The 18,282-nt window shown below is 38.8% G+C and overlaps 2 protein-coding genes and 1 long non-coding RNA gene across 3 annotated transcripts in view; 2 read left to right on the top strand and 1 right to left on the bottom strand.

Moving 5' to 3' along the window:
• Positions 1-2,965: 2,965 nt before the first annotated feature.
• On the top strand, positions 2,966-5,987 carry LOC117213978 (transcription initiation factor TFIID subunit 5). The gene is made up of 11 exons (XM_033459728.1): positions 2,966-3,125; positions 3,292-3,477; positions 3,561-3,763; positions 3,843-4,039; positions 4,114-4,318; positions 4,393-4,512; positions 4,578-4,723; positions 4,817-4,954; positions 5,022-5,215; positions 5,284-5,575; positions 5,660-5,987. Exons 1-11 carry the CDS (start codon positions 3,063-3,065, stop codon positions 5,872-5,874), a joined length of 1,959 nt encoding a protein of 652 aa, XP_033315619.1. The 5' UTR covers positions 2,966-3,062; the 3' UTR covers positions 5,875-5,987.
• Positions 5,988-7,400: 1,413 nt separating this feature from the next.
• LOC117213954 lies at positions 7,401-9,962 on the top strand. Its single transcript, XR_004488753.1, has 3 exons — positions 7,401-7,647; positions 7,705-9,728; positions 9,827-9,962. It is a non-coding gene; the product is annotated as an uncharacterized LOC117213954 (long non-coding RNA).
• Positions 9,619-18,282, bottom strand: part of LOC117213953 — a 46,495-nt gene continuing 37,831 nt past the window's right edge. The window contains exons 2-11 of the mRNA XM_033459702.1: positions 17,409-17,619; positions 16,824-16,930; positions 14,902-15,038; positions 13,941-14,141; positions 12,945-13,288; positions 12,268-12,487; positions 11,883-12,188; positions 11,084-11,677; positions 10,266-10,993; positions 9,619-10,169 (exon numbers count right to left, since the gene is read on the bottom strand). Of these exons, the coding sequence (XP_033315593.1) occupies positions 9,794-10,169; positions 10,266-10,993; positions 11,084-11,677; positions 11,883-12,188; positions 12,268-12,487; positions 12,945-13,288; positions 13,941-14,141; positions 14,902-15,038; positions 16,824-16,930; positions 17,409-17,608 (3,213 nt within the window). The 5' untranslated portion in view covers positions 17,609-17,619 and the 3' untranslated portion in view covers positions 9,619-9,793. The remainder of the gene's footprint in view (positions 10,170-10,265; positions 10,994-11,083; positions 11,678-11,882; positions 12,189-12,267; positions 12,488-12,944; positions 13,289-13,940; positions 14,142-14,901; positions 15,039-16,823; positions 16,931-17,408; positions 17,620-18,282) is intronic.

Below are 18,282 nucleotides of genomic sequence, written 5' to 3'. Positions count from 1 at the left end.
GTTTCACGTATGGAATTGCATTTACGGAATGTACTCGCCTAAGCCTGCGGATACCCCGACGAACATTTCGATAGCAAAGGATTACTTATTGACTTGTTATTCCTGTTCCAGCTGAGGCTTCGTTTCGTTTCGCTGCTAATTTCAAATTGTATATCGTAAACGGCACACGTCCATGCTATTACTTTTCAACGCTTTATTCGTATCGTCGTTGTCGAGCGATCAAATTTTTATCGGCGAAGAAAAATGAAGAAGCACAAGGTTTGACGATTTTCTATCACGTAATACGCGTTGATTCGTGTAGATTTCTTTCCTTTATCGTACCTTTCATCCGACCAAGAAATCACGAATATTTCGAAATCGATGACTATACTCTCGTTTTACCTTGTACGAACGTAAAACACTTACCGATTCGAGAAACGTTCATGGCCTTTTCATTGCGTGAAAAACCATGAGAAATTTCAAAAATCTATTCGAACGATCGTACGCAGTGCGACGGAGAAGAAAAACCATTGTCCTCTTTCTTTTTCTCGAGAGTTCGTCGCTTGCGAAAGAGAATCCTACGGATTAATAACACGAACATAAAAATTATACTTTGAACGGAGAAATTTATCGTGAGATAATTCTTCGTTTTTTGATTTACGAAGGAAATGTTTTCCTAATGTCTATTTGTATATGTATACGTATGTATATTTATTTATACTTTGATATTATTAATGTCGGTAAAACGACGTAAAAAGTTTATTTCGATAACGAACAAGTTAAATGCTAAAACGTTGTATCTCGATAGAACTAATATGTAGCGAATTTATGAAAATGAATGTTTCGTAAAAATGTTTACGACTACCATGGAATCGTGAAATTGTATTTGACGAAAGCCATCATAGATGATATTTCTGTATTAAATTATTTTACCATGTTATGAAACGAAAGATTAACAGAAATATGTAAAATATTCTAAACCAATGAAATGCCAATAAGAGCTTTTATCGTGATCGTTATACGTTAAATAACACATTCGATTTATCAGTCGAAACGATTAACAGAGTATTAATTAAAAAAGCATTTGACTGCCATTACGTTAGATCCTGATCATTCGTCGATTATATCATGTAAAATAATCATATTCATTTTTGCCAGGATAAACGATGAAAAGAAATTTACCCGGTATTACTGATCGTGTTAATTGAAGGTATTATTAATTGAGTAATCCACACGCAGTTAATATACGAGAAAAAGGAATGGAAAAAAGTGTCACTGTGTATTTTCGCTGTTTTATAAATAAATAGAAAAATATATTACAAAACCAAAACTCTACGTGTGTTGTTTTATCTTGAATATCTTGTAAATATATTAACGTTTCACAAAAGAAAAAATTAATTATTACAGAATATATCGTACAATTGAATTGTGTCCTGTAGTATATTAAATGTTACATACCGCGATTACACGTGATGGAACTAGACCTTCTGACGTACTTCATAAGTGTCATTTGTAGAATGTTTTTCTAAAGAATAATTCATGAATTACACGAAGTTGTTGCGCAATGATCATTACTTTGAAACGTCTTGAAATACAATTTTTCAAATATCACAAACGAAAAACCTCGAACATAACTCTCACTTCTCAGTTCGCGATCCCATTTGCCGCTTTAAGCTAACAACTTTTATACACCAAAAGTCCCTAGTGGCTTGTAGCAACATATGCATAAAAAATCTCCGTTGAAAATAGTAGAATAATTGTCTCTGACATTACTTATATTACGTAATAAACATAGAATATAAAGTACAACAAAACTAAAACTCCATATTATATACATTTTTTGAAAATGAAGGCTTTATATATGTATCTTTAATGTAAGTGTATTAATTTAAAACCGTCTATTCTGGTAACACCATGGAAGAAGTGCGTACATTTAGATCCAGATTTCTACTTTATCAACTAATGGAGAAGGTTATTGTTTCAAAATTTTAGCACAAACTTTCGGTCATTTATTTCAATAATAATAAAAATTGAAATTCCAACAAATTTTAATAACTTTAAAAACTGAAACTTTCGTATACACGTTAAAAATCTATGAATTAAAACAAATACATTAAATAAATTATCTCCTGAGCACTAACTTTAATACCGAAAACAATTATTGAAAAATGTACGTATAAAAAGATAGAAATAAAAGACTATTAAAGCAAGCATCATCGACGAACAGTGACTATAATTTCGCCTCTGATTACTAGAATTAAATTCAATAGGAGCTATCGTGGTTTCAAGAATACCAAGTTACGAAGCAAACATTGATTCTACGTTAATGTCGGGAGTTGTGCTTTACAAATCGGCCACTATAAAACGTTGCGATCGAAAAGTTAGGATTGTATATTTAACGCCATCTTTCGATGGTAGCATTGAAAATGAAAGATATAAATTAGATCCCTGAGCTTACTCAACGACTGAACTTAACTACTTTTCGTCATTTTTTACCATTTATTTAAAACAAGTTCATATATAATTCAGATTCGCCGTGAGTCAAGTGTGTAATCGTAACAAGGACAGAGAGGAAGATACAGAGGCAACCAGAATCCTAACTTTTCGAATGAACCGCTTTACCGCGGACAAATTAACCAATCACTAAGAGCCCTGTCCCCACCACCGGAGTTGTCAGATCTATATATGGAACCGTGGTCAAAATATGCAACACGATAACATAATTCCATATCCGTTCTATTCCGTAGCTCGTCTGTGATTGCACATGTGTATACATATGTACCTGTAAATAGATATATTACTTTGAAATCCACCGCTTTAAAATTGTCTGATTTGTTCCACAATCGGTACTTTAGGACGTACGGCATTATCTTGTCATATCATGTCTTGCATATCTAACTACATATCTATCTCTTAATTTATCCGTGGCCGTAGTTCGTTCATGGTTTTATGGCTATACACTATATGACTAGTGTTCATACGCGCCTACATGCGCGTACGAATAGTATAGTGGATGTTCGTTCTCTGAATAATTTGTTCGTTAACAAGTATTTTAATTTATTGACATAAAAATTCGGATAAAAATGGATAATGATAAAAGTACTATGCTGGCAGTTCTGCAGCTACTTAGAAAATATAATTTGAAGGTATTTGGCAAATAATTTCGTCATTTAAACTGTTCTAACCTTAAACATTCATATAAACATTAAATCTTTATTTAAGCAACTCTTGTACAGTTTGATATTTTTATACGAAAAATATATATGTAATATGCAAGCATGCATTATAACTTTATAAATATTATTCTTACAGGGAACAGAGGAATTATTTAAAAAAGAAGCAAATCTGATAGACATTTCTCCGGACGAAGCTCAACAAACTGATTCTGAAGTGAACAGTGTTCTTTCTGCCTACAAAAGCGAGGGAGACCCTGCTTTATATGAGAAAGCATATAGCGAACTAAAAAAATTTGTAGAAGGATCTTTAGATATATATAAGGTAGATTATTTAAATTAAAAAATGCGTAATAAACTTTACAAACTAATAGAAATAATATATTTGTCCTTGTTGAACAATGACAGCATGAATTAGGCACAATTCTATATCCAGTTTTGGTACATATGTATCTCGAATTGGTTTACAATAATCATTCTGAAGAAGCAAAGCAATTACTGGAAAGATTTGGTGGAAATTTAGAGGAATATTATCAAAATGACTTAAAAAGATTGTCCAATGTCACAAAACGTGAACAAATGGCTGGAAATGAATTAACCGACACTTTCAAGTATATATTAATAAATTTTAATGATTATATGTATAATATATAATTTTATGATATAAATAATCTGTCAAATTTTCTACAGATCTAATCAGTTCATAATCAGAATGTCGAGGGATACACTCTCTATATTAAAAAGACATTTGCAAGAGAAGAAGCACTGCGTGTTGTTAAATATTATACAAGAGCATCTTTATTTTGATATGTACGAAGGAGTAGCTAGGAATAAACAGCAAATTGATGCCACATCAGGTGCAATGGTTGGTGAAGCAACAAGACAAGGTAATTTATCCAAATTAAATGCCAAAACTTTTATAAAAATATGCTTTTTATTTAAACTATAACTTTTAATTCAGACAATAAGGCGAAAGTATATTATGGACTTTTGAAGGAGCCAGACATTCAATGTATGCCACCAACCGAAGAAGAAGAGGATGATACGGGTGGTGTTGATGGGGATAAACCAAAGAAGAAGAAAGCTAAAAAGGATCCATTATTTTCTAAGAAAACTAAATCGGACCCAAATGCACCTCCTGTTGGTAGAATGCCTTTGCCCAACTTGTATGGAGCTTTATTCATAAATTTGTTTCTTGTATTCTAATATAAGAAATAACACAATCTGATCATAAATATAGGAAAGACGCGGATAAATTAGAAAAAGGAAAAGCGTTGAGGGAAGCATCGAAACGCGTTGTACTTGGTCCTGATACTTTGCCATCTATATGCTTTTACACGCTATTGAATGCAGTAAACAGGTAAATTTACGCACATATTGATTCTATACAAAGAAATGGTAACATATATGTAATACGAGATTTAGTGTGACAGCAGCTGAAGTAGCAGAAGATTCGAGTTTGCTGGCCATCGGATTTGGTGACTCTTGTATAAAGGTCTGGAGTCTGGTTCCACAAAAATTAAGACTGATGAAGACAGGGGAACAATTACAGGACATAGATAGAGAAGCAGGTAATATCTTTTCTCATTCAATGAAGTTATGATATTTGGAATACGATAAACGTGGATAATTTATATTACTAACGCGTTGATATTATGATACAGACGACGTACTAGTAAGAATGATGGACGATCGTACAGCAGAAACATCGAGATCGTTATTCGGGCATAATGGTCCTGTATACAGTCTATCATTTAGTCCAGACAGAAATCTCCTTCTTTCGTCATCAGAAGACAGTACAGGTGCGTTTTAAAATGATGTGTTAATTACACTTAATAACTATTGTATTATACTTATATTATATTGCAGTGAGGCTGTGGTCTCTGCATACATGGACGTGTGTAGTATGCTACAAAGGACACTTATTCCCAGTGTGGTGTGTAAGATTTTCGCCTCATGGTTATTATTTCGCAACTTCCTCTCACGACAAAACTGCTAGACTCTGGGCAACTGATTCTCATCAACCACTTCGAATATTTGCCGGTCACTACTCAGACATAGATGTAGGTTTATATTCGTATAACTTCAAATGCTAAACGTGAATCAAAATGACAAATTAATTTTGTTTTAGGTAGTGCAGTTCCATCCAAATTCAAACTACGTAGCAACCGGTTCCAGCGACATGACAGTAAGATTATGGGACTGCGTAAACGGCAGCCAAGTCAGGTTAATGACAGGACACAAAGCTCCGATTTACTCCCTTGCTTTTTCCGCAGAAGGGCGATTTCTGGCTTCAGCCGGTGCTGATCACCGTGTTTTAGTTTGGGATTTAGCACATGGTCATCTTGTCGCTGCCTTATCGAGTCATTCTGGTACTATTCATTGCTTATCATTCAGTAGAGATGGGAATATACTAGTCTCAGGTTGGTCATATTCCTTACTTACATTTTCTTTTTGACAACCATGAAGCAAATAGAAGTAAGTTATAGTTTGTATTATTTGTTTAGGATCGTTAGATTGTACGATCAAATTGTGGGATTTTACGAAACTCGCCGAAGAAATGAGTTTGGAGGATGTGAATGTTTCGCATAATCCGGATGTAAAAACGAATACGGAATCATATCTCCTTCGAACGTTCGCGACAAAAAACACTCCTGTACTAGCACTACATTTTTCGCGAAGAAATTTACTCTTAAGCGTCGGAATGTTCGAGTCAACTTAGCAAACATAAATGTCTTTCAACAAATTTTATCATTACTGATGGAATATGGTTTGACATCGGATCAACATTGTTGTAAATTACAAATGTTTATTAATAAATTTTTTCATATTGACCATGCAACGTACCTGAATTATACCTAATAATAATGTATTGAATTAAGGTCCTAGAGACTATATTTATATATAATCAGGATATTTAACTATTGTACAGTGCAAAATATAAACAACCAAAATATTCTAATACTTTATGTCTTTTTTTCTTTCAAATAAATTAGTTTCGTTCGTTGTTACGTCGCGTGAAATGGTCAGGAGAGTCAACTATTTCTTCTACGACATCAGCAGGGTCAACTCTACTTCTTCTCCTTGCGCTCTAGTTTATATCTAGTCTACATCAACAGAACAGTCAAGTAACAGTCAAATCTCATCAGCGAGTCTATCAACTCGAGCCAGAGGGCAGTGCAAGGAACAGCAAGAATCTACAAGTCGAAAACAGTCAATCAACATAAGATATCTCATCATCGTCGTCAACACGAAAGGAGTCTCAGTTCGTACTCATTCGGAGTTGTCATTTCAAATACTCAATCTTGTATAACGCTGAAGTTATTGGATCATTCAAATATATAGTAACCTGTTAATAGCAGCGTTATATTATTCAACTCAACCACCTTTATTATCCCACAAGAAATAGGGGATCGAACGATTCATAGCGTCGATTAGTCAAATCGTAACGGGAATTTACGACTCCCGTTGGCATGCTTTTTCGAGATCGCGTCTCCCCGCGAACGTCCGAAAGTTCATTCGTACCACGATTATTTTATATATTCGATTAAAATGAAAAGCAAATAAGATAGAAAAATCGATTAATTTGTTATGAATTGCTTAGCGTTAATGAATAAAGCGAAGACTATATTGTTTGTCTGAAATCAACGGAACTCTAAAGACAAAGCAGATTTGCGAAATACAACGGATCAGATTGATGAACCTGAATTACGAGTAGAATATGGATGGAGCGAGAATGGACGTCTCTCGGTGACCACTGGATTCCACGCATCCATATTCTATTTGAATGATTAAATGGCGGACTTGGAATATTTATCGTCCTTTGGAATTCTAGCGTTGCTTCCTGTTGTATTTTCATGAGCTTCTAGCATATTGTTCACCGAAGGAACAGTGTCATACTTAGAATTTAACACATACATATTCTTTACTCGAATAACGCGCACTTTATCGAAATTTCAAGCATGCTACCTGAATAACAAGCATCGACTGATGGTAAGTATGACGCATGTGAAAACTTTACAGACTGATTCATGAGGTCTTTTGCTAAGATGAGGGCACTTCACTTGAAACTCTAATTCTAAGATCTTAAGAAATGAAAGAGTCTATAAGAACGAAAAGACCTCGAGATTTTGGAGTAAGATAGAACTGCAGAAAGAATCTGCATCCATGATCTCAGAGGGTACTTTGAAAAAAAACAACTCAAATAGGTAAATTATTGCCGAGATACGTTCCACTGACCGACAAATGAATATTTCATTTAGACAGCGATATTTATAGCTGACCGAAATCGGTTTTCAAAAGCACGTCCTTTTAAAAACCGCTTGAATATTAGAACAGAACAAATAAAACTGACGAGGATATATGTAAGTGGATACGCTCGTTACTTCGAAGGTCGGCCGAGAGAGGGATTTAAATAATAAAATCGGCGCTTTTTGAAGAAAACATTTCATTCCACAGAAGTCTTTTCATGAAAAAGTCGTATTTCTTTTCTAAGGTACGTCGTAACTTTTATTTGCTGAAACGATGAGTATCACGTTTTATATATCAACAGGAAATGCGATTGGATTGACAGGAGAAGAGAAACGGACAGTATTTTAATTGTACAGTTGAAAAGGTAGAATGCAATTCAGACCAAGTTTACGCGAGAAATTTATTTCCGATTGTTGATACGCTTACTTCTATCACAGCATACAGACGTAAGTTATACGCGCTTTTACCATACGTGTGTGTATGTGGTATGTATGTAAGTAATGTATTCCCTCTCGTACGTGTGGCGGTGTGTGCGTACGTGAAACGATGGCTTTTTTAATTAGTTAACACTTTCGTAATAGAGTTACAATGTATGCGTTGTCAATTTTATGTTGCCCACTTCTCTCGCCTTCGCACTCGTTTAAACGATAATCAACTATACACCAATCTCTACGTCCCAGTCAAGCCTCGCGCATTGATATCAAACCTAGGTTACATGTGTGATTTTTAACTATATGTTATACCATCTTTGTTAACGTACTTATGAAATCTGGATAGGTTAGGATCGCGGTTAACGCGGGAGCATAGAGTATCGACAACCGGATTTTCTGTACGCCCGCCGGGATTTTCCATTGATCACGAACTAAATCCTAAAATGGCAGTTATAGAAGACGTCGCTACGCTCTCGCGTTAGTAGTCGTGATGGCTGCATGTTTCTTACAAAAAACGATGGAGTTTATTGACGGATCGACGCAGATGACATCGATTTGATAATAAGATGGATCCAGAGGGTCGATGATAACGCGTTTGGTTGATCTTGGTCGTATAATTCCTTAGAATAAATTGCATATGAATATCGTCGTTCAGACACGACAATTTATAAAATTATAGAATAAAACCGGTTTTAAAAGTGAGAAATATCGGTCGAAATAATCTTTCATTGATTTATTTTTTTCTTTTCTCTTTTTTTTCGGACTTTTCCTTTTGTATATGTTTCTCGTAAAGTATAAAATCAAGGTTCTTTCATTTCTTTCTTAACCTTTTAAATGCCATAAGCGCGTGGTGCCGCCTATACAAAGAGCGTGTGTATTCGCGCTCTAGTTTGAACTTCCTTATTATTGAGATTTTTTAATCGCGGCCTAGTGAGTATCTCCGATATAATATTATACGGCATCTAAAGGGTTAATTTTTTTTTTCGATAAATCACAGTAGTTTCGTTTCCTTTTTTTCTCCCGATGTTCACATGCGATTTATATCGAAGTCGTTCAAAGGGATTTTATATTGGCCGCTATTTTGTCAGTTCCCTCTTTTTCCCGCCAATTCTGTTCTGCGTCGTTTCTCGTCGTGGACGTTTGTAACACTCGTTTCCCGGCAACCGACCGTAATAAAAATTTTCTCTTTCTCTCTCTCTCTCTCTCTCTCTCTCTTTCTTTCTTTCTCTCTTTCGCTCGCTCGCTCGCTCGCTCGCTCTCAATGCAAATTACAGAATCCTACTTCACTTTAAAAGCATATATTCGTACGCATCAGCCGTGCGCGTCTTTGTCTTTCTCTTTATTTTCTTTCTAGTTATAATCTTTCGCGCTCTGTATGCTTCATTTCCTTCTTCTCGTCGTCACACATTGCTTTATCCTAAAAACGTGTGTTCCTAGTGCTACTGTGATACGGCGGTTTTACCGTGAAAACCATATACGCGAATTGTTCGAGCAGCGCAAACGCTTCTCATCGATTCGATTCACCCTTTGTCCGTTCTCTAGAACGTTTTAAAATTCGGAGTTTTATAATATCCCAATTCGGTGCGAATTTGAAACTTAAATAGCGCCGGGAAAAGAGACGCTTCTCTTGCTTGGGTTTAAAATTAAAAATATCGATTCTTTGGAGACAAAGCGTGGATCGTGGTCGAGGCTTCGAAACAATCCGGAATCCGCTCCTTCGTTAAATGCCTTCGAATTGGTCTACGAGAGTTTAATACGATTATTGCGTATATATATATATATATTTTTTTTTTTTGTTGCGCCGTACGCGCTGTGAGATGGGTTCGATCGACTATTCCGTCGTTTGCTTCCATTCTCTTCGCGGGAGGTGAGGGGGATCAAAGAGGCCAGCGAGGTAGGCGTATTTTAAAAATCCTGTAATATTCACACGGTGGTCTCGATATTGGCAATGGCGTATTGTCAACAAATACTGTCTTTCCCGTAATTTTCCAGATACATCTCTTGCGGCGTGGCGAGATTATAGCGACCGCTCAGGCGACTTCCGGTCAGACCGTTATTATGATGCGTGTGATTCACGTGGAGATGGTTCACGTTCAGGACAACGTTCTTTTTTTTCTTGCGAGCTTTGTGTCGATAGAGGCAATATTTGAGGCAACCGGTGGCAAGCAGTAGGATAAGAAATATACCTAGGGCGCCGGCACCTACGGCCACGTAGAGCAATGTTACGCCGAAACGGTACGAACAGTTGGTCTCCTCCTCGTCGAAACCGGAAGGGCAGTGACGGATCCCATCGCACCATAGCACAGAACTTATACACGCCTGAATTTCCGGGCATCTACAAAATAGAAATACACGGTAGATATGATCCCATTGTTTTACTTTCATATCAGCCTACAAGTTATCGGAATAATGTAGAAAAAATTATCGTTACCGATAAGGACAATCCTCGTGTGGCATTATAGAGAATACATTGGGCCCGACGCTAGAACTAGAAGACCTTTTCGAAATGGCCATCCAAGTAACGGCATAGAAACCAGGTTCTCTCTGGAGGAACTCGACAACGAAGCTCCTGGAATGTTGCATCATGGCCACGGTAGTATTAATAGCGCTATAGTTCCAACCACCGGAGAAGAAATCCACCGTTCTGGCAGTGTCAACGCCGCCCTCGGGACATATTACGCTACGATCTTTCGTATTGGCCGCCGAGTAGACGACGATTCTGTTCAACGTTGTACATTCCTCGACGTTATCCAACGTGATACTATATCCCGCCGTCCTTAAATACAAATAATTGATCCGTGCATCTTCAGGCTCTATCAGCCAGGGCTCGTTCACACATTGAGTGGCAGTCAGATCCTCCGTATTGGTTAGGATCTCTTCGACGGCGGCGACACCGGGAATCACTCGCGGCAGGGGACTTCTGAGGGAAATTTCACCGCTGGTTCCGCGTAATCGTCGCTCTTCGAGCTTCGTCGAGCAGCCTTGTTCGCTCGACTCTGCGCCCAAAGCGACGAAACGGTACTCCCCTTCGAAATAGAAATCTCTATAATCTTGCGTGACGTTCATTAAGGTCACGGTAAACCGGACTTCGATCACGTTGGATGTCAGTGTTCTCAGAACGATCCTATCGCTGACGTTCGAGCACAGGCAATCGCGAACCTGAATATTTACGAACAATGTTATCATTAGCGAGATTTGTATATCTCACGTTACATTTCTAAGCATATATTAATGTTATGAGAATCGTACCAGTTCCACTCCCTGCCAAGGGTACTCGGCAACGATCAACTCAGCCGTGCCAAACTTGGTGGAGTCGCCTATGCGTCGATCGCAAGTCCAGCGATTGACTAACGGGTCTACGTACGAGGAACATCCTTTATCTCCGAACGAGGCTCTACTTATGGACAGTTCTATCCTGTGATCCGGCTCGGTCTCGAAACGATACACACAGCTAACGTTCTGCGCACCACCGCGACCGTAAAAGAATACACTTTTCGGCGACGCGAATTTCCCCGCCTTGGCGAGCGACGACAGTAACGACGTGGAGGACGATGAAGAAGAGGATGAAGAAGACGTGGAAGACGTGGATGAAGTGGACGCGAAACCGAACACATGGTTACAGGAGACCGCCTCGTGCACGAACTCGTAACGCAGTACAAAACTTATCGGATAAAGTGCACTTCCTTGACGTAATATGTGCTCCAAGGTGAGATCTCTGCCGCTGGAAACGTAGCTCTCCGCGAGGCTACAAGGCCTCGCATGACGACTTCCGTTCCGTAGCAGGCTATGGTCGCAGAGACGCGGGGTATCATCCTTACAAAACTGACCCATCAAAGTGATATTCTGTAAATGAAAATTAATTTAGAAATTCTTTCGACGTGAAAGTTAAACTCTTGCCATTCGATGCTGTCATAGTGGCGGCATTTAAAATTTCTCTTTAAAGTCGGACAAATATTGATTGCTTCCTGATCAAACTGCCACCAGAAAAATATGCCAACCGTAAAAGCTTAAAGAAGGCTAACTACAAAAAGAAAGATGAGTATCACACCTTACGCATAGGAATTAATTTATTTAGCGTGCGATCGCCGTCCCAAATGAGCAGCTTCGCGTTGCAATCGGAAGCGACGTCGATGCTCGCGGCGGCATCGGCGCTGGCAGCATAGTACTTGACAAAAGACAGCCAAACGATCTCGTTCGGCTTGCCCTGGAAGTGGTAGCGACAAGTCGTGTTCGGTGGCAGAGAATGTTTCGGATTTTCTAAGACTCCCGAAGAGCTTTCGTCGCTGGGTATATAAAAGTCGCAGTTGTTGTTCTCCTTAACAAAACTCCGGGATTTCTCGTCGACGAACAGCACCTTTGAACCATCGATGTGATTGACTAGGTAAAGATTTCGTTACTGGCAAAAGTATAATTAGGAGCCTGTTGGGAATTACCTGAACCTCGAGCTCGAAGCCGGGCAAGAACGACAAAGGAACGGGATGAAAGGGATTGTCGTACGGAGACGTGTGGAACTCCAAAAGCATCGTGTTATGGCTACTAACTATGTCTGGCACCGCGTCACCTCCACAAAGTCTAACCAGCACCTTGTCGGAGGTCGAACCTCCGTCGTACACCGTCAAGTAGTCTTGCACCACGTTGCATTGATCCCAAACTCTATATTACAAAATAATTCAACACGTTTCATTAATCGATCTTTCAGAAATGGAATTTTTTCAACTCTGTCCAAAAATTTGTATTACAAAGTAATTGAAAAGCTCTATCGATCGACTTACTGCCACGCGGTAATTTCATTTGTAAAATAATAAGAATTTTATATTACTCGCATTCTGGCAGTATTTGCGAGGATCGCGACAGATTGAAATATAGTACGTCGTAACGTTTAATTTTTATAAAATATTATACCGTATCTGTGTCTCTCCTCTCTGAAAATATTATCTAAATCATTCACATTGTTGACAATTTGTTACTCCATGAAATGTATATCTTTTCAGTTATCCTAAAAAATGTATTATTTTCTAATCTAAAAAGGGGCACAGCGACAGTCAGCGTGACAATCAACGCGTTAAAATATTCAAACGGTAAGAAGAAACGTCGTACGATAACGCGGTACCTTAATATCCTTTGGCTGCCATCGTACTTGACGACCTGGTCTTTGATGTGTATCTTGTGACTGTTCCGCTGACTCACAGCGAGCAACGCCCGATGACCGGGTGGCGCCCGATTTTGCTCTACCCGGTAATAGCAAGTGACGTTTCTGGGATAAACGCCCGGGTAATTCGGCGATTGAAGTCGACAGGCTCGCGTGTCGCACTTGGTAAGCACACGGTCGCAGTACGTTCCGTTCACCAGCTCTCCCCGCCACGTGGACATACTACTGTTCCCGTATCTGAGGTGCGCCTCGCTACGTCTCAGGAACTTGTACGATAATTTGAAGTCGAAATTATAGCCACTACCCTGTTGACAGTCAATATACAAGTATATCTGAAGAAGAAGAAGAAACGTACACGAAGATCTTTAGATCTGTAACTTTCACATATTTCTGATTCTTCGGGTCTCAATCGCGTCGATTAGGACGTTGCGTTTGGGTCCGACGTTTCCTGCACGTTCCATTTCGTTTAATTAGGACAGAGCTGCTTCTTTACTATAAGAATCGAATAAAAGAATTTTCCAATGGATTAGAAACGATAATATCATAAATAATTTAGTTTTTGCGTATAATAAGATGAAACGAGTCTCGTTGACGAATGGACGAGGAATTGTAAATCTAATCAATTTTAATACCTCCTTATCTAAGGAGACGAAGAAGCGAGCTGAAATATTCAATGAAACGTCGGACAAAGTGGAACGTATTAATAACATCATCGAAACCCGAACAATCACAAACATGTCACATGGACGAAGATCTATAAGGTCTGTAAGAAGCTTAAGGGGCTTTCCCTTTGTGTACATATGTTAGCTGTTATCGGACCTTAGTGGTTCGTGTGTGACTTGCCGCTAAATCGCACTTTTATTTGGTGCTTATGTTTCGTGCTTATGTTTCGTGCTTATTATTTACTCCCATACGACATACGACTGATAATTATCAAAGAAGCAAATTTGCGCTTACCTGTTCGGCTAGCCGGAGTAAATACAAAGTTAAATTGATGGAAGGAGTTTCACTGTAATACACGGTGTACCCCCATGCGCTTCCGCACCATTGACCTCCGGTCGCTGGTCGACCCTTTTCCCGAATGGTCATGTAACCATCCGGACATCCTTCCGACGTGAACGATAAAAATCGACCCACGGTGAACGTGTCGAATGTTAACTGTAATATCACGAATTTCCAGAGAATACTCGATAATTTTTCTCCTCGTTGACGGTTCTTATCTATGTATGGTGCTTATCGTGGTATCGTATAAAGAATTAATTTCGTACATAACTAACTTTGTATGTACTAAAGGATGAAAAGCGTGCAGAGACGTCACCGCAAAACCATTAGGTCACCGTAGAAGTTGAAAACCTTCCAATTGATTCTGTTATTCTCGATCTTTGTAAACGATTAACGTAAAAGCACGATGGATAGGTAAAAACGCATTTTAAAAATGCATTACAGAGTTAAATTGAAAGGACCGAGAGACAAAGGTTCGAGCAGAGTTTCTGCATCAACTCGATATCCGATTTATTAAGAAACAAATATAGCGAAATCCATGGACAGAAATAAAAAGGGGAATTCTACGTGTAAAGAAGCGAGGCACGAAAGAACAGGAAAGAGGAACAGCGAAGAAACACGATTAAAGAGGACATACAGAGAAATAAACAAACTTACAAAAACAATTTTCAAGAGACGATCTATTTTCGCTAAAACATCGACCACGCGCGCGCGTCCACGCGTCTATCTGTGTCCGTACGTCCCTAGGAGAAAAAATTATTGTCCCCTACTACTGTCTGGCTCGTGACAGTCTCGTTCCACTCGCGCGACGAGTCGACCGTTTATTTCCTACGGATTCAATGCTGGCTGCTCGCACGCTCGTTCGTCCGGACGCGCGCGCGCGCGCGTGCTCGCAACTCCTTTTCCTCCATCCCACCTGAACTAGATCTCCGAGATCAGAGCCGGCGGCAGTGAAATTGAGATGACACAAGAATGGCAGTCGATCTTCCCTCGGTCGGCGAACTTCCACCCTGTAGGTTCGGCCGACGTCACCGTACAACGTTCTGTTGCACACTGTAAAACCAGATAGAAAAATAAAAATCCTGCTGCGATATTCTCGCGAGATCAATGACCGCTTCTTTCCTTCCCTTTCTCTTTACCCTGATTTGCTACTACGTCGCGAATCGCGAGATTGCGAATCAAATGGGGAAGCAACAGAGGCGAACATTGGGATTCTGATGTTTTATAGTCTGCGGTTTGCACGCGTAATGCAGTTTGTCTTTAGGTAACCAGACTTTGATTAGCGAATCTTTGTTACCTTTCGGATGGTAGATTTAACACTAGAACTACCGATAGTTAACACGAAGCTATTTCTACCAAAACCAGTGAAAACGACTGGTCTTTAAAAAATACGTAATAATAGAATATTTTTATATTTGTTGATTTATTATTTTCTTACAGAAGGAATTTCATGTTATGCAGTACATTTTTGGTATTGTTAATTCATCTGCGATCATCATCCCTAAACGAGGGTTGACACATTTATAAAATCGTAGAACCAGTCATTTTGGCTAGTGTGGTATTTCTAGCGTTAGAATCTAGCTATCTAGCGATCGATCCGGAATTTTCCTGATATCTGATATCATCGTATCGAATGATACGCAGTAAAAAATTTTCAAAAAGTGTGACACGTTGTAGAAAACAAGGGAACTGGTTAATTGGGGTTCGATAAACAGATTGCAACACCCTTTTGCACTTTGACAAGTACCAGTCGTTTTGACTGGTATTAGTATAAGTAGCCTTGATACGAAATTATTTTCAGTTTGAATACATAAAAAACAAAATAAAATTCGTTATATTATTCTTTTAGTTATCGTTGCGGAAAAAATATAACATGAAGTAGGAATTTTAAAAATTTGTAAAACCAGTCGTTTTGACTGGTATTGGTATAAGTAGCCTTGATACGAAATTATTTTCAGTTTGAATACATAAAAAACAAAATAAAATTCGTTATATTATTCTTTTAGTTATCGTTGCGGAAAAAATATAACATGAAGTAGGAATTTTAAAAATTTGTAAAACCAGTCGTTTTGACTGGTATTGGTATAAGTAGCCTTGATACGAAATTATTTTCAGTTTGAATACATAAAAAACAAAATAAAATTCGTTATATTATTCTTTTAGTTATCGTTGCGGAAAAAATATAACATGAAGTAGGAATTTTAAAAATTTGTAAAACCAGTCAATTTGACTGGTGTGGATATAAGTAGCCTCGATACGAAATTATTTTCAGTTTGAATACATAAAAAACAAAATAAAATTCGTTATATTATTCTTTCACATCGTCATTGCGAAGTAGGAATTTTAAAATAAAATTGCAAAACCAGTCAATTTGACTGTTGTGGTAGTTCTATTATTAATAAATAGAACGAAGAATTCACGTCATCGCTGTGGAGCCGGTGCGCTGTACGAGCACATCGAATACTATAAATGACGAAGGTTTCTAATTGTTACGACCAGATACGAATCGTTATATCGTACATTTCCTACTTCAGAATCCACGTGGGACAATCTTTGTTTCAATCTCGCGACGTATCCGTGGCAGCGCATCCTTTGAATCTACAGCGAAAGGGTTCAACGAGAACTTAATATGTTGCATCTTGGCGAACAAACGATCGCAAAGTGTGTTCTTTAATCGATACGTTTCGGGATTGGTTGTATATTCTTGAAAACGACGTTTAATCATCGGCGTACTGGTAACCGCGTATCGAAGAGAAATAGGAATTTTAATTGAATTAAAATTGCTGGGGCGAAATGGCGGTCAGGAATCGAACGAAACAGGTCGGATAAAGGACTCACGGGTGCAATATTTCGGCTCGTCGGAGTTGTCGCCGCAGTCATTTTCGCCGTCGCAGTATTTGTCCTGGGCAACGCAGTTTCCTGTGCCACATAGGTACTCGGATGGCCTGCAAATGGAATGCAAATAAAACCTACAATATATCCTTTCGAATACGCCTCGATACGACAGATATATCGGTTTGGTTCAACGGCGGACACGCGTACGATTTAATGGCGCACCATCGCCGAATACGATCGACGCGATTTTGAATCACGATTTAATCCTATTTTCGTAAGCGCCACGAATGGAAAGCGTAACGGGGGAATAAGAGTAAGAAAATATCGATCTGCAACGCAAACATTTGTGGTTTCGAACGATTTTAAATTTGCCTGCTAAAAAATACAAGGTTTCTCATAAAACGTGACGGAGTTGTTATAAAGGGAAGTGTATTGCAGTTGACCTTGTTTCAACGTTGCCGTAGAGTCACATTTCTCTTCTGATACTAACTGCTCGTCTAATTTGAAACAGAAGAGAATAATCAAGAAGTTTTCTGCTAATGTAACTTGACAATCGACGACGAAGAAAGGACGGCCGATCGATTATACCTGCAAACATTTTCCAAATTTGTCGTTGGCGTAGTGATCGCACCGGACGAGGTCTCGGACGACGTCGGAGCTGGATAAACCGGAAAACCAGGGTATCCAGAGTAATCTGAGGAGATTCCAGGGTGGTAACTAGCGGAGCCAGCCTCGATCGAGGCCGTGATCGCGGCTGCGATCAGCAGCAACCGCCGGCACATCAACATGCCCCCTCACCCTGAAAATATACAAAAAAAAGAAAAAAGTAAGAACAAGGGAACGTTTATCAAAGTGTATCGCGTATTTCGTATCTTTGGTAATTAAAAGACGACGCGACTTTCTCTTCGGTTGAACTCTCTTCTTTGATATTAACAAATTAAATAGATCTGGCAAATTAAACGTATTGTTTATGCGCGACGATTTTAATACGAAACGCTTATTAAAATAGAAGACACGTAGTTCGGAACAAAGAGGCCAGAAACTCGGAGAGATAGCGACCGGGATTATGCTAATTCTATTCAACCGCTCGTATTTGTCTCTGAAATCTGGAATGTGTTCTTATTTCTCGGACAAACGGTCGGTTCCAGTTTGCTTGGTTCATAAGTTCGTAACAATTTTTCCTTTCGTTTCCCCTTGCGCCGTGTCCGACCGTGTCATTGACAAAACAAGGGAAAAACAAGACGTTGCGGAGAGAAAGCATACCGTTAAACGTGGGTAAATGTCATAAAAAATAAGCATATCTGAGCGGAAAACTGCGTAGCACGCGTGCCGCAAAAGCGTTCTGTTTATTAAGTCGCCGAATGGAATCTGGGCCAAACATGACCCAGGGACACGTCCCGGAAACTGGAATATGGTAATTTGGCCCGGCTCGCTCCGCGAATATACGGCACAGCCTCGTACG

This window comes from Bombus bifarius, unplaced genomic scaffold, assembly GCF_011952205.1.
Source record: "Bombus bifarius isolate JDL3187 unplaced genomic scaffold, Bbif_JDL3187 scf7180000009145, whole genome shotgun sequence".
NCBI lineage: Eukaryota > Metazoa > Arthropoda > Insecta > Hymenoptera > Apidae > Bombus > Bombus bifarius.
The sequence above is the reverse complement of the archived record's forward strand: the minus strand, read 5'-3'. Positions and strand labels throughout refer to the sequence as shown.

Excerpts from the sequence above, each read along its gene's own strand:
- LOC117213978 (XM_033459728.1), top strand. The coding sequence starts at position 3,063 with ATGGATAATGATAAAAGTACTATGCTGGCAGTTCTGCAGCTACTTAGA. Across the intron at positions 3,478-3,560 it reads GATCTTTAGATATATATAAG|CATGAATTAGGCACAATTCT; the intron begins GTAGATTATTTA and ends GAACAATGACAG. Across the intron at positions 4,955-5,021 it reads GTCATCAGAAGACAGTACAG|TGAGGCTGTGGTCTCTGCAT; the intron begins GTGCGTTTTAAA and ends ATTATATTGCAG.